The sequence below is a fragment of the Sciurus carolinensis genome, chromosome 8, assembly GCF_902686445.1.
Source record: "Sciurus carolinensis chromosome 8, mSciCar1.2, whole genome shotgun sequence".
Classification (NCBI taxonomy): Eukaryota; Metazoa; Chordata; class Mammalia; order Rodentia; family Sciuridae; genus Sciurus; species Sciurus carolinensis.
Genome location: NC_062220.1, coordinates 131500855 through 131516336, shown reverse-complemented (window position 1 = coordinate 131516336; position 15482 = coordinate 131500855). Strand labels below are relative to the sequence as shown.

Genomic DNA, 15482 nt, shown 5'->3' with positions numbered 1-15482 from the left:
GAAAACAAGTCCTTAGAAGGATCCCGCCCTGGTGCGAGAGCTGCGAACCAATAGGAAATGGCAGCTGAACGGTGGCGCGGCGGCTGTGGGTGGAGTCACCCCAGGGCCTGGACGGCAGCCTGGCTGGGTCAGTCCTGGCCTGGCGGCCCTGCTCATGGCTGTGTGGGTCCAGGGAGGCCGCCGTGGCCTGCGCGGGTGCCTTGTCGCCAGCAGGCTGCTATGTCCCCGTTTCCAGAGTCGCGACCCTCAGGGCGTGGAAGACGGGGACAGGTGAGTGTCTGGGTGGATACCTCCAACACCTACAGTGCATCTTGATGTTGTCACCCTGGGTACATCAGCGTGACGTCCCCCGTGTACTGACGTCACCGTGGGCAACGTGGAAGCTATATTTCTTTGCAAGAGTTTTAATGCAGCCCAGCTGTCATCAGTCAGGGCACGCCATGTCCCGTGTGGGTCAGGTGGGCCCACAATTCATATTTTGACCTGTCTCCAAAGCAGTTTATACAGATCCACCGACATTATCTGAAAATGATTTTCATCATATACTTTGAAATTTGCACTGCTCCCCAAGACCACCCCAGCCTCAGAACCTATAGAGTACCATGAATTAATCATGGGTTAATATATTTTATAAGTCCAGTAATTTAACTTTTGAATAAGCATAAAATGTCACATTTTAGTTTTGAGCCATCTATTGAAGTTTTGTGTTGCTATTTGAAAATGCTAGTTTTGGGGGAGATGGGGATGTAGATCAGTGGTAGAACATTTGCCTAGTATGCGTAAGGACCTGGGTTTGGTCCCCAGTACTGCCAATAATTTAAAAAGCGTGAAAATGCCAGTTTTCAAATCCCGTTTTGGCAATTCTTCATTGCCGAGTGTACTTGAAGCCTTGTAGAATGGAAGTGGTCCAGTTTTCCTTCCCTCCAAGAGACCCAGACTTGGTGGTAGAGAGGAAGAGTTTGGGGAGGGTACAAGTAACTGTTTGGTCCCAGGAGTAGGACAATCTTAGACATGAGTCCCAAGCCCTGCCTCTTCTTCCCTAGGAAGATAAGTCTCACTGTGAACTAGTTTCCTCAACAATAAAATGAAGGTAATAAGGTCATGTCTACCTTTGGGGCTATTGGAAGATTTCAGGATAGTTCCAGGAGCTAATGCCCAAAATACACTATGGTACCAGGAGCTATGGGAAGCGATCAATCAATTCTTTCAGCAAATATTCATTGAGCAATACATTACATTTGCTGCTCTCCAGATATATGTGGGGAAGATACAGAGCTTGCCCACAAAGGACTTGAAGTAGAAGGGATGGAGGGAATAGGAGGCTGAGACAGGAGGATCGTGAGTTCAAAGCCAGCAACTTAGTGAGGTCCTAAGCAACTCAGCAAGATTCTGTGTCTAAAGAATGAAGATATTACCATCCAAAAAGTGGGGAGTAAGGGCTACTGCTGGTTGCAGGCAGCAAGCTGGGACCCACATACAGAGTTGCCCCTCTGTAAGACATCCTACTCATCACCTCTTGATGTCTGTTTCTCATTAGGCCACAGCCTTCCTCGAAGATCCCCAAGATCCCCAAGATTTACACCAAAACAGGAGACAAAGGTAGGGTGAGGACAGATTGAAAATGCAACAAAAGATGTAAGGTAGGGCTGAGGTCGTGGCTCAGTAGTAGAGCACTTGCCTAGCATGTGTGAGGTCCTGGGTTTGATCCTCAGCAACACATAAAAATAAAATAAAGGTATTGTGTCCACCTACAACTAAAAAGTATATATATGTGTGTGTGTATATATATATATATATATATATATATACATGTATATATATATATATATATATATATTTTTTTTTTTTAAAGACATATGGCAGACATCATTTCAAAGTTCTTCCAACTTCTTTGTAGCCACTAAAAAGTATGTGACACCTGGGTGCTGTGGCACATGCCTGTAATCCCAGTGATGCAGGAGGCTGAGGCAGGAGGATTGTGAGTTCAAAACCAGCCTCAGCAACTTAGCAAGGCCCTCAGCAAGACCCTTTCTCTAAATAAAATATAAAAGAGGGCTGGGCGTCAGCTTAGGACCTAACTTCCTTAACAAGACTCCTAAAGTGCATGAAGTAAAATTAGGAATCAATAAATAAAATGAATCCAAACTAAAATCTTCTCAGCAAAGGAAACAATCAGTAGTTTGAAGAGAAAGCCTACGGAATGGGAAAAAATCTTTACCACATGCACCTCAGAGACAGCACTAATCTCCAAAGATATATAAAGAACTCAAAAAACTTAACACCAAAAAAAACCAAATAACCCAATCAATAAATGGACTATGGCACTGAGCAGGTACTTCACAGAAAAAGAAATACAATCCATCAACAAACGTATGAAAAAATGTTCATCATCTCTTGTAATTAGAGAAATGCAAATCAAAACTGCTCTAAGGGGCTGAGGAGATAGCTCAGTTGGTAGAGTGCTTGCCTTGTAAGCACAAGGCCCTGGGTTCAAATCCCCAGTCCCTCCAAAAAAAAAAAAACTGCTCTAAGATTTCATCTCACTCCAGTCAGAATAGCAATTATCAAAAATACAAGCAATAATAAGTGTTGGTGAGGATGTGGGGAGAAAGGTACACTCATACATTGTTGATGGGAATGCAGATTGGTGCAACCACTTTGGAAAGCGGTATGTAAATTCCTAAGGAAACTTGGAATGGAACCACCATTTGACCCAGCTATCCCACTCCTTGGTTTATACCCAAAGGACTTAAAATCAGTATACTACAATGATGCGGCCACATCAATGTTTACAGCAGTTCAATTCATGATAGCAAAACTATGGAACCAACCTAGATGTCCTTCAACAGATGAATGGATAAATAAAATGTGGTACATATATACAATGGAATATTACTCAGCCTTAAAGAAGAAAGAAATTTTGGCATTTGCAGATATAAATGGATGGAACTGGAGAATATCATGCTAAGTGAAATAAGCCAAACCCAAAAAACCAAAGGCCAAATGTTTTTCTGATAATTAAATACTGATTCCATAGTTGGGAGTGGGTAGAAAAGAATGAAGGAACTTTGGATTGTATAGAGGGAAGTGAGGGGAGAGGTTGGGTGGATGGGGATGGGAAGGCCAGTAGATTGAGACAGACATTATTACCCTATATACACGTATGAAAAAAATTTTTATTAATATTTATCAGTGTGAAGAAAAAAGATAATGAAAAAAATAAATAAAAGTAAAAAAAAAAAAAAATACCCCTGGGTTCAATTCCCTGTACCAAAAAAAAAAAAAAAAAAAAAAGTCTGTGACAGATCTGAATGACATCGAAAACCACCCAAGATATGTTAAGTGATGAATATGTTTGTGGGCTGAGGAGGGGTAGATGACTCAGTGGTCAATCTGTCTAGTACTGGAAAAATACCTATCAGAGTGATACCATTTCCTGAAGTTGAAAGCCATGCAGATCACTGCTAGCTGTTGTTTTCTGGATATGTACTTAAAAGTATAAACGTCCACATAGGGTGTACCTAATGCCATTGCACTATGGATTAAAGAAAGATCAAAATGGTACATTTTATGTTAAGCATATATTACCACCACCCTAACAAAAAAGCATGTCCGGGAATGACAAAGGTCAGGTGCTGGTGTCAATGACTGCCAGCCAAAGACCTCCAGGGACCCTCCGTGGTCAGATACAGTTGGGGCAGTTGGCTCATTAGGAGGGAGATGGCCCAGCATGGGGACTGTAGGGTGACTCTGTAAGAGGGTGCTGGAGGGGCCGGGGCTGGGGCTCAGTGGTAGAGCGCTTGCCTAGCACGTGTGAGGCCCTGGGTTTGATTCTCAGCACTGCATTAAAAAACAAATAAAAAATAAAGACACTGTCTCCATCTACAACTTAAAATATGTAGATTTTTAAAAAGAGGGTGCCGGAAAGGACTTACAGGGTGGGCTTGTGATGGGTGACTTGGGGGAGGGCTTGAGGAAGTGAGGCTGTAAGCTGTATGGGACACCGTCAGAAAGCAGGGCTAACTGTGTAATTAGGTGTTTTTGTTTTTGTTTTGCGGTGCTGGGGATTGAACCCAGGGCCTTGTGCTTGTGAGACAAGCGCTCTACCAACTAAGCTACATCCCCAGCCCCTTAATTGTGTAATGGGGTGTTTTGATTTTTCTTTAGAAGGCGGGAGGAGCCAAGAGGTGATAGAGACGCATGGCTCACTGACACTAGCCAGGAAAGGGGCGTTTGGCATTTTCATAGTGTGGATGTTGCTCAGCTGCGGCCTGGTTTGTTTTGGTCCTGTTCCGTCACAGTCGTAGGGTGGACCCTCCCAGAGGGTTCTGGGAAATCATTTGCGTTCAGCAGAACAGCGCAGCCTACCTGTGAGCCTCAGGGTTGCCTGGCAACACCAACGCCTGCCAGATAAGGCCAGGCAGGACCCATGACCTAGGCAGGGTGCAGGGGACTTGAGTCCATGTGAGAGAGGGATGACATACATGCAGTGTGTCCCAAGTGTCTTATTTCTTCAGCAGGCTGCTTAGTACTTGGAAAGCATGTCAGGGAAGGGGTGAGGGAGTCACCCTTAGGAGGGGTGACTGGAAGGGGGTGGGGGGTCTTCTGGGGTCTGGTCAAGTTTTGTCTTTGAGTTGGGTGCTGATCACACAGTTAGTAGCAATTCATGACCTTGGGCATTTAGGGTTTCAGTTCTTTTCTTTCTTCTTCTTCTTTTTGATTTATTTTGGCATGGGGATTGAACCTGGGGTGCTTTATCACTGATCTCTATCGCCAGCCCTTCTTTTTTTTTTAATTTGGGGTCAGGGTCTCACTGAGTTGCTTAGGGCCTCCTACGTCACCGAGGCTGGCCTCAAGCCTGCTATCCCTCTGCCTCGGCCTCCTGAGTCCCTGGGATCACAGGCGTGCGCCCCACACCCGGCTCAGGGTTTGTCTGTCTCTTGACCTTCACGTTGAACACTCGCGGGCTGGTGGTGCGGCTCAGTGGTGGAGCGCTAGCCTAGTATGCACACACCCTGGGTTTGATCCCCGGCACCGCAACGGACAATCAAAACACAGCAAAGGCGGGGGGGGGGGGGTTGTCTTCATTCTCTGTTTTTTCCCACAGGGTTTTCTAGCACCTTCACAGGAGAAAGGAGACCTAAAGATGACCAGGTGTTTGAAGCCGTGGGAACTACCGATGAATTAAGTTCCGCTATCGGGTAAGGAGCTGGGACTGGCCGGAGGTGGGGTCGTGAGCGAACGCCACGCACGTGGAAGCTGTCTGCCCCGGACCTGCCTGAGCTGGGAGCACGGGCTGGCCAGCTCCGCTTCCCAGGAGTGACAGGTCCACTGACCTTTCACTGGCCAGAGCCATTCCTGTGGCTGTGCCTGACATCAGTGGGGTGGGGGGGCAGCGCCTGCTGAGAATTATGGAACAGCCCACCACGCTCAGTGCTCCGTTAACAGCGTGAGCCCCGACATTCTCCAGCGCTGTTTCCAGAGGTCTGACATGGCTCTGTGGTTATAGGGGCGTGGGAATCAGACGGACCTGGGTTCAAATTCAGTACCACTGCAGGTAGCTGTGTGACCCAGGCAAACCCCCCGCCTCTCTGAGCCTCTGTGTACTATTCTGTCAAACGGTCATAGTGATCGTATCCATCTTGGTGATGTGCAGGCTGGTTGAGATTTTCAAGGCAGATAATGTCAGGGAGTGACACGTCCAGCAAGGTGGAGAAGGCAAAGCCCTGTGTGTGGGGGTGGGGGGCAGGATGACGTGGGCACAGTGGAGGCACCACAGGCTCTAACACTGGCCATTCAGAATCAGCACATCCGCCAGCCGCCAGCCGCGGTGCACGCCTGTCATCCAGCCGCTGCCTGGATGTGACTGGGGGACTGAGGCAGAAGGGTTTCAAGTTCAAAGCCAGCCTCAGCAACTTAGCAAGGCCCTGAGCAACTTCAGGAGACCCTGTCTCTAGACAAAATATTAAAAGAAAAAAAAAAAAAAAAACTGCTGGGGATGTGGCTCAGTGGTTAGCCACCCCTGGTTCAATCCCCGGTATTAAAAAACAAACAGAATTAGCAAATCAGTGACCAGCATCTTCCAACCGATGCAGGGCAAGAGGTCAGTCTAGAGGCCTCAGCGATGGATTCTTCCTTAGTCAGATATTGACCGGGCACCTCCGTGTGGCAGGCACTGCCAACCAGAGCCTCAGCCCTGCCTCCGGGTGGCCACGGATGCTCCCTGGGCGCTGCCTGCAGTGGGAGCTGGAGTGCGGCCGGCACCCGGGGGATCCCGCAGTGGCAGATGTTTCTGGGCGCCTGCAGGGTGCCAGGCCTAAGGCATACTTCAGGGCAGAGACGGGGTCTCAGCCACGCAGCCCTCCTTCCACCCAGAGGGGAGACGAGCCAAGGCTGACTTCCACCTTCAGCTCATTCTGATCGCCCGATGGCTGGGAAGACGCACGAGTTGTTCTTTGTTCCCTTTCACGGCCACTGTCCACTCTCCTCTCTGCCTTTCTGCACCTGGGCAGTTGGCCTCATCACCTGGTGACCAGCACCCTGGTTCCCTCAGTGGGAGGTGGCAGCCGGGGTTGGAGAGCAGGTTCAGAGGTCTGAGAGCACGCAGGACCCCGCTCCCTCGCCGGGCGCGGCCCTGGCGGCACGGGGCTCCGGCCCAGCTCCCCCCCTGGAGTCCAGCCTCGGCGGGGTCAGGGGCACCCTCCCCATCAGCCCCTTCAGGCTCCTGCCCTTGCTAGTCTTCGCCATTGCTCATCAGTTCCTCTGAGAAGCCTCCCTTCGAGAGCTCCCCTCCAGGGTTGCTCCCAGCGCACCCCTGTTCCCCTCAGGGACCCTGGTGGGCTCAGGAGAGAGGGGGCTGCAGCAGAGGCCAGAGCCAGCATCTTGACCAGCGTCGGGGCCGCTTCCTCCCACCTCCCATCCCCTTACCAGGAGCTTCTCCGCGGCCTCCAAAGCCACCCCCAGCACCCTCCCCCAGGAAGCCCGCCCTGCCGCCTGGCTGAGGCCCGCCGAGGCTTCTCCCGCCCTCCTTCAGCACTGACCACAGTTTGCAAGGAGAGGCGTTTTAAGAAAGAACTACCCCTATCCAAATGGAAGCTCGTGATGTTCCCATTGCCAGCAAGAAAAATAGCACCGTGGGTATTGTAGCTAAGGGCGCTGGATGGCCCGCGCCTGGGAGTTCACTGTCTTAGGGCCGCACTATGTCAGAGGCACGTTCTTTGTGCTTTTTTCTCATAGGTTGGCTATGGAATTAATTGCGGAAAAGGGCCATGCATTTGCCGAAGAGCTTCAGAAAGTAAGTAGCATCCTCTCGCCCCAAAATGGGGCGGATGAACTCATCATCCCTTTTGTGTTGTCCGGTGCCACGCTCATCTGCAGGCCTCGGTTTCCTCATCTGTGAACTGGCGACTTACAGAGAGAATCCTCCTGCTCAGGCAGGATAGAGCTAAGCGAGGAGAATCCGAAGGGCAGCAGCCTTAGCTGGCGGCGACTCTGTCCCAGGGGGCATTTGGCAATGTTCGGAGGCATTTTGGGGTTGTCACATCTGGGGGTGGGGCTGCTACTGGCATATAATGGGTGCAGACCAGGAATGCAGCTCAACATCCTACAATACATGGGACTGCTCCCTCAACAAAGGGTGACCCAGCCCCAAATGGCAGTAGCCTCCAGGCTGAGAAACCCCCTGATGAAGTGCCACAGCTTGGGGACACCCAGCACCAGTGAGCCCAGCTAGACTCGTGCTGATTAGTATTCATGTGTGTTCCTTAGGAAGGACTGGGGCCGGGCGAGGTGGCACACCTAGCTAGCTCGGAGGCTGAGGCAGGAGGATCACAAATTTGAGGCCAGGCAGGGCAACTTAGTAAGACCCTGTCTCAAAACAAATCAAGAGGGGGATGGGTTGAGGTCTAACTCAGTAATAGAGCACCCCTGGGTTTAATCCCCAGTACCTCGAAAAAGAGGAGTGGGGCCTTGGACTCCCAGAGTGAGGGTCAAACACAGAGATGGGGCTGCACCTCCGAGCGCCCAAGGTTGCCACCTACCTGTCCCAGGCACGAGCTCCGGAGCAGACGGGCCTGCTGCTCCTCGAAGCCCCGCGAGCCCCAGCTGACCTTCCTTCCAGCGGCGGCCTCTACACATTAGGTTCTGCCATCCTGTTGGCCTCGAGGCCCAGCAAGGAGAAGCCCAAAGCTGTCCGTTCAGAGAGAAGCGGCAGCTCTCCCAAGGGCACAGGTGCATGGGGGACAGGGACCAGAGCCCAGAAGGCTCCTCTGGACCTCCGCTGGGGCCCTCGCTGCTCGTCGCTGGATACTGGGGCCTCTCCCTCCCTCACGCCCTGAAACAGCCACGCCACGTCCCCTCAACTGGGCTGCGTGGCCCAACGAGGCGTCGTGTGGAGGTCTGACGGTTTGCCTGTAGATGTCGCCTCACTGAAGCCCGACAGGCCCACAGTACAGCTCTCAGCCACTCTGTGCGCCAGGTGGCACCGGGCACGCCCTCATTTCTGCCCCTCCTCACAAGCAGGTCTCCCCCCCAGATCCAGTGCACGCTGCAGGACATCGGCTCGGCCCTGGCGACTCCACGCTCCTCGGCCAGGGAGGCTCACTTAAGTAACTCTCCCAACCTGCTGCGGGCGTCCAGAGGGCCCTGGGGTGGGGCGCTGTCCTGTGTCACCACCTGGGAGCCCAGGCCCCAGGAAGCCCAGGCCTCCCGGGAAGCTGGCCCTGGGCGGGGGAAGCGGTGGGCAGGCCAGCGGGCGGGGTGCTCCCTGGGCAGCCGGGTGGCCATGCCTCATGGCAGGTCCTCTGCTCCTCGACTGCGCAGAGCACGCGGCCTTCCAGGCAGGGCCCATCCTGGAGCTGGAGAGGTGGATCGACAAGTACTCGGACCAGCTCCCCCCACTCTCGGCCTTTATCCTGCCGGTGGGTACGGGGTGGCCTCCAGCTCCCCCCACTCTCGGCCTTTATCCTGCCGGTAGGCACTGGGTGGCCTCCACCGGGGCCTTTCAGCCTGTCCCCTCCGTAGCCTCAGTAGTGACCGCTGTCCTCGGCCCCAAGTCCCTCCAGGTCCTCTGGGATCCTCCCCAGCCCTGTGCCCTTTGGAGGCGGGTCTGCAGAGGGTGCCCGCGGGCCGGGAGCAGGACTCCTGCCCAGCCAACCCCCGCCTTCTCCTCTCAGTCAGGAGGCAAGAGTAGCGCCGCGCTGCACCTCTGCCGGGCCGTGTGCCGCCGAGCTGAGCGACGGTAAGGGGCTCAGGGAGGGGCTGCTTCGCGACAGGCGGGAGGCTGCACCTTGGAGACCTTTCTCAGGTCTGATGTGCCCAGGGGCCAGGACAGGCCGAGTTCCTGTCCTCAGAGCCTGCACTGCAGAGGGGGGACAGAGGAACTCACTGCCCACTGCTCACTGGCCACAGGGTCTACCTTTCTCCTGAGAGCAAGAGAAAGATGGGTCCCAGGCTGCTCAGTGGTGGGGATGTTGACATAAAGGACTCTGTTGGCTCACAGAGACGTAGGGGTCTGGAGGGGCTGCCCGGCCGCAAGGGGCCAGGGTGCAAGTGGTCAGTAGCCCGCCACCAGCCACCCAGCCCCTCGCCTGACTCAGAGCAGAAAGCCGCCCACAGCCTTTTCAAGGACCTGCCGAATGTCTGCCACACCCCTCCCCAGCTACAGAGAATGGAGGTGCACTCCGCCTCCGCACGGCCACCTGCTGTGCGGACACTGACCTCATTGATTCCTCGTGAGAACCCTGAACTATGTGGTGGCAACCCCACTTTACAGGAACCAGGAGACGGGCTCAGAGAGGTGACATCGTGCCCTGGGTGACCAAGTGGTCCATGACAGAGTGCAGATTGGAGCCCAGGTTTATCTGGGCCAACCCCTGAGCTTTCCATGACCCCACACCATAAAGGCTTTGTCCTTCATGAAAGGCTCTTGGTCCTAGACAGGCCCAAAGGAATCCTGGGTAAGAGAAAGCTTTAGCTTCAAAAACAAACAAACAAACAAACAAACAAAAAAACAAAGAACAAACAGCTAGGTGCATACTTATAATTCCAGTGACTTAGGAGGCTGAGGCAGAAGGATTGCAAATTTGAGGCCAGCCTGAGCAACCTAGCAAGACACTATCTCATAAAAGGCCAAGCACAGTGGCACATGCCTGTAATCCCAGTGACTGGGGAGGCTGAGGCAGGAGGATGGTGAGTTCAAAGCCACCCAACCCAGTGAGGAGCCAAGAGCTGGGCCCAGTGGCCCAAAAACCAGCAGGCTGGGATGTGGGACAGCCATCCCCATCAGCCCCTGCTCTGCGCTCCATCCCTCCGTGGCCAGGCCTATCTGATGTGTCCAAGGAAAGGGGACTGAATGACCTATTAACCCACCAGGGACAGGGGCCATGTGGGAAGAGCCGGTTGGGCTAAGGCTCCAGGTCCCTGTGTGTGCTGAGTGTGACCTGAGTGTGTTCTCTCTCCTCGCAGCGTGGTGCCTCTTGTCCAGAGGGGAGAGACGGACGCCAACGTGGCCAAGTTCTTAAACAGGTACTCGCACAGAGGAGGGTCTCTACTCTAGACACCAGGCGCGTCTGAGGGATGTAGCAGCAGTGTACCGGGCTGTGCTCGTCGGCTCGCCCTCCGCTCGTGTTTGTGGGCGTCTGCTGCCCGCCGGGCACAGTGCCAGGCCTGGGGAGACAGCTGTGGCTGAGACAGACATTGCCCATGTCCCCGGTGGGGTTAGGATCCGGGTGGGAGAGACCACTGCCAAAACCAGCTCGGACAAACCTAAGCACAGAGGGACAGGGCAGGAGGGAGGTGGGTGGTCGGGACGGCCTCGTGAGGCATCGGGTAGTGACCACCACGGAGGCCGCCAGCCTCCCCACCCAGACGCCCCAGGCCAAGCTCAGGAGCCCCGGTGCAGGACCCAGTGGCCTGGGGAGGGCTCCCTGCGCCTCAGCCAGCCTGCAGCCCGAAGCCTGCTCTGCTGGCTGGTGTCTGGCTGTGGGGTGAGCTCGGGCAAGGCCAGAGCCAGGGCCGGGGGGCCAGCACCCCAGGAGCTGTCCCAGCCGAGCATGGCAGGCACGCCGCTGCCCCCCAGGAGTACAGGAGGGGCAGTACCCAGAGCAGTCTCCCCACTGTCCCCAGGAGAGCCAGCAGTGGGCCACCAGGAGTGGGTGGGCGGCCCAGGGGTCTGGGCCTGGCCAGGGAGGTCCTGTGGAGTGACCTCCAAGGGAGGGCAGGGCGGAGGAGGGCGGTGGCGAGTGCGCGGTGTGGCGGCAGCTGCCCCCTGGACTCTCTAGGCCCATGTTTCCCAACCAGGGCCTCGTGGTTCTGGAGACACCTCTGGTTGTCACGCTGGGGTTGGGGTGGCACTGGCATCTAGTGGGCAGAGACTGAGATGCTGCTCAATACCCCACAGTGTTAGGACACCTGACCTCAGAGTGACCCAGAATGTCGCTAATGCCAAGTGTGGTCAGTGCAGCGGTGCTGGCCAGGACTCCACCTGCAGAGTCCCCTCCAGAAAGGGGATCTGTGTGGCCCACCGTCCCCAGGTGATCCCACACACCCTCCGGTTTGGGAAGTACCAGTCCCGGTTACTCAAAGGGCACAACTCTAAGAGTGGTCCAGAGTTCCTGCCATGGGGTCAGGGCAGGACAGCAGCCTGGAACCGGAACTGGGCCCCTGGCTGTCACAAGCTGACCTTGAGTGCCACCCGTCTGGCCGAGAGGGCTGGGCACCCACTGTCCCTGCACGGTGCTCCTGGGGCTGCGGGATCCATAGGTTCTCCTCACGGGCCAGTGGAGGATGGAGCCATTCAGCACTGACCTCGATTCTCGGCTTCTCTTCGCTCCTCTCTCCCTCCAGACTCAGCGACTATCTCTTCACGGTGGCCAGGTACGCGGCCATGACGGAGGGGAACCAAGAGAAAATATACAAGAAAAACGACCCGTCGGACTGAGACAGAGGCACTTTGAAATAATGCAGCAGGCAGCTCTGCGGGCCCCCTGGGGACAGTGGTGCAGTTTGCTTTCCAGCGTCCTGGTTCCTGAGGGGCTTTGCCTCACAGCCCTGCCACCTCCCTCAAAGGACCACGGCCCCTGAGAGTCCTCCCCTGCTCCCCCAGGGTGTCCTTGGTCTTAGAGGAGGTGGGAAGGGGCTCAGCATTGCAGAAAAGAGAGGTCAAGGGCAGCGCAGAGAGGAGGAGCTGTGCAGGCAAAAGAATAAACGTGGGAAAAGCGGAAAAGCGGGAGCCTCTGTGGGTGTGGGGGGGGGGAGGGGGAGGGGGAGGGGACGAGCGCTCGTGGGCGCCCCCACGGCCAGCCCCGCCCCCCACGGCCAGCCCCGCCCCCCACGGCCAGCCCCGCCCCCCACGGCCAGCCCCGCCCCCCACGGCCAGCCCCGCGTGCTCACGGACCTGGAATGGTACCAGAGGCCCTTGGAAATGTAATCATGATTTACCTGCGCCAACGGGGCTTTAAATGTCACATTCATAAAGGGGGAGGAAGGCAGGATTGGGGAGTTTAGTCACCTCTGAGCCACCCATCACTGCCACCGCGTGGGGGAAGGACAGCTGCAAAATGACAGGCAGGGCCTCGGAAAGGCGGACCTGGACTGAGCAGGCGTGGGGGTGCGGCTCGGAGACCCTCCATGGTGGGGAGGAGGCCCTGGGAGACAGGCCCTCCCTGCCCAGGGGCCAGTGCCGAGGCCAGGAGGCACCATTCAGCCCAAGGAAAGGAGACCTTCGGGTCGGGCCAGGCTGAGCCCAGGAGACTCGTGTGCAGGCCACACTTGCTGTCGTGCCTCTGAGGTCCGTGCCACGCTGTTTTATCCCGCCTGTCTCCGCTCTCCCTCCTGCTAAGAAATGACGCCGCCGGTGCCAGCTGTGTCCTTGGGAAGAGGGACACTGATGAAGGGGGAGAAGCAGCAGTGAGAACCACGGATTCCATGCTGCTAACTGCAAGAAGGGACTTCCGGGAGGGCAGGCTCGCCTGACCGGCCAGGCTGAAGTGCCCGGTGAACTGGGCTCAGCCATTGGTCATTGGCCAAGCTCCTGGGTAGCAGGAGGCGCCACGTTATGCCCGGGCAGGCCGGTAACTCCAGCGGGTCAGCAAACATGAACTTCTCAGCCCTTCTCAACACCCCACCTGCTAATTCCGCCAGCGAGGCAGGTCCATGGGGCTCCTCTGGGTCCCTCTGTGGCTGACAGGCTGCAGTGGCCCTCTGGAGCCTTGGGCAGAATGAGTGGGGTCCAGATGCCCAGGAGGGAGACATACCCTCCAGGGGGCGGCCATGGCCAGTGCCACCCCACCCCACCGTGCACCGTGTGGGTGCTGGTGTGGAACGGAAGGTACGCTGCTCGTGCCCACCTGCCCTGCCACCCCAGGCCCAGACGGGAGGCAGATGTTCCCAGAGTTCCCATGGTCACTCAGTTCCGCCCACGGCTCCAGATGTGCCCGGAAAGGGCGGGAGGCTCGGACGGAACAATACCCACCCTCCTGGCCGCGGTGACGGATCAAGTGTCAGGCGCACAGCACTCTGAAACCACCATCCACAGGGGACTGCCTGACACCCACGGCGGGTCCGACAAGCTCAGATTCCCAGGCCCCCACCTCTGGATCCATCTTTCCTTCCACCAGCAAACCTTTCCCTGAGAGATCAACCAGGACAGAGCTGCCATTTCTCTCTGTGTCCCCAGCCAGGAGGAGCCGGAGACGGGCCTGGCGACCCAGCAGGTGGGCTGCTTGAAGAAAGTGGGTGGGTCACTATGGCTCGGGTGGGCCTTCCAAAGCCATAGTGAAGCCCAGCAAAAGGAAAAATGTGCCCCCACTGGGTACGCTAATCAAAATAGCCTCCCAGATGTGGAACCAAGTGGGAAAGTTAATAAAATCTCTAGAGTCAAAAAAGGTGTTGGCACACCATCAGCAACCTCAGCCGACCCGGCGATCACCGCGCACAGCAGCCTGGGGTCGTGACACGGCGGGCTGTTTTCATTTAAAACCGCAATACCTGCTGGGAGCAGCGGCGCACGCCTGTCATTCCAGCAGCTCTGGAGGCTGAAGCAGGAGGATCGAGAGTTCAAAGCCAGCCTCAGCAATTTAGCAAAACCCTATTTCTACATTAAAAAAGACCAAGGAGGTGACTCAGTGGTTAAGCGCCCCTGGGTTCGTTCCCCAGTACCAAAATAAAATGAAGTTGCAATACTTTTGGGTTTTTTTTCCCCACATATTTTGAAACTATTGCATAAAGCCGGGCATGCGGTGGCACCCCCATGTAAGCCCAGCAGCTCCAGAGGCTGAGGCAGAAAGACAGAAAGGTGTCTTAGTGAGACCCTGTCTCAAAGACAAAAATAATCAGGGCTGGGGCCATAGCTCAGTGGCAGAGTGCCCCTGGGTTTAATCCCTAGATGGTGAAAATATATATATAGCATGAAAACTTGTCTTGATCACCAAGTGTTTTGGTGCTCCCATTATGCGTCACCAAGAAAGCGCCCTGCCCACCCTGCCCGAGGCCAGGTCCGGCTCCCTGGCACGTGGTATCATCATTCCTGGGGGCAGACCCGTGAGGAGGATGCCAGCCAACATGGCGGAGGGTTTGCCACGGGCGGGGCTCCCAGCCAAGCGCTCCACACCCGTGGCCTCATCCGAGACTCGCTGAACCCTGGAGGGAGGCAATCTAGAAGTTCTGTTTTGCAGGTGGGGACACAGGCTCAGAGAGCCGGCCTTGGACGCAGTCTCGAGCCGCCCAGCCCGGCGCCCCCTGCTCCCGCCCCCCACCCCGCCACAGTCCTTTCCATCACGGCTGCGGTGAACAATGCCAGGCGCTAATAGATCCTGCTGTCTCATCCTTCAACCTAGTTTCCCTTAACTGATATCTCATGGCTATTGTTAATGTGCATTTTTCACTGAGTAATTTCCACAGCCCGAACTTGTAACACATCCCAATGACAAACGTCCCCAGTTCTGAATCCCTCGTCAGCTGCAATGTCACCCTCGCCTCCTCCCCGACACCTTCCGACAGCCCATCCAGTTTTATCGCTGTCCCAGCGATCACTACTGAACCTTTAAGAATCCAGACGCATTTCAAGTTTAATTGAATAAAATTCGTTGTATAATAAATTCCACATGAACGCTACATAAATCAGTGCCTGGAAGGATTTGTGGCTCATCCCTCCCCCAAGATGGGGGCCCGGGCATCTCACTGGCAATACGGGACCCACGCTGGTCCTGTCTGGATCAGCAAAGGGAACGAATCCCCCTTCGCGGCCAGTTGGGGCATGGTTGGCATTTGCTTTGATCTACTGCTTTTCCTCTCTGACAGCCCCAAGCAGAGCAAGGGATGGGCAGGCTGGGGACCCAGGAGCGAAGGGGACGTCCCTTGTGTTCATGTGGTCCTCGGAATCAGACTCTTCCAAGGCCGCCATTCATCTGTCACCTTTTGAATTCCGACAAAAGGCTCCCTCCACACTCTGCCTAGATAGAAGCACCCACCTGCTCACGCGTTTT

At 55.4% G+C, this 15482-nt stretch overlaps 1 protein-coding gene across 15 annotated transcripts; it reads left to right on the top strand.

Moving 5' to 3' along the window:
• Positions 1-97: 97 nt before the first annotated feature.
• Positions 98-12241, top strand: Mmab (metabolism of cobalamin associated B). Of its 15 annotated transcripts, none has more exons than XM_047562830.1 (10): positions 98-270; positions 1538-1599; positions 5108-5201; positions 7237-7294; positions 8521-8606; positions 8821-8918; positions 9178-9238; positions 9616-9796; positions 10465-10524; positions 11845-12241. In XM_047562830.1, the coding sequence occupies exons 1-10, from the start codon at positions 155-157 to the stop codon at positions 12079-12081; spliced, it is 1053 nt and encodes a 350-aa protein (XP_047418786.1). In that variant the 5' UTR covers positions 98-154; the 3' UTR covers positions 12082-12241. The 15 variants fall into 15 exon arrangements, 10 of the variants coding, with proteins under 10 accessions (XP_047418786.1, XP_047418784.1, XP_047418785.1 ...); XM_047562828.1 differs by having other exon boundaries at positions 8797-8918; XM_047562829.1 differs by having other exon boundaries at positions 8534-8606; positions 8797-8918; positions 9174-9238; positions 11845-12240.
• Positions 12242-15482: the final 3241 nt, after the last annotated feature.

Coding starts and splice junctions, on each gene's coding strand:
- Mmab (XM_047562828.1), top strand. CDS start 155: ATGGCTGTGTGGGTCCAGGGAGGCCGCCGTGGCCTGCGCGGGTGCCTT. Junction 5,202..7,236: donor GAATTAAGTTCCGCTATCGG/GTAAGGAGCTGG, acceptor TTTTTCTCATAG/GTTGGCTATGGAATTAATTG. Junction 10,525..11,844: donor GTGGCCAAGTTCTTAAACAG/GTACTCGCACAG, acceptor CTCTCCCTCCAG/ACTCAGCGACTATCTCTTCA.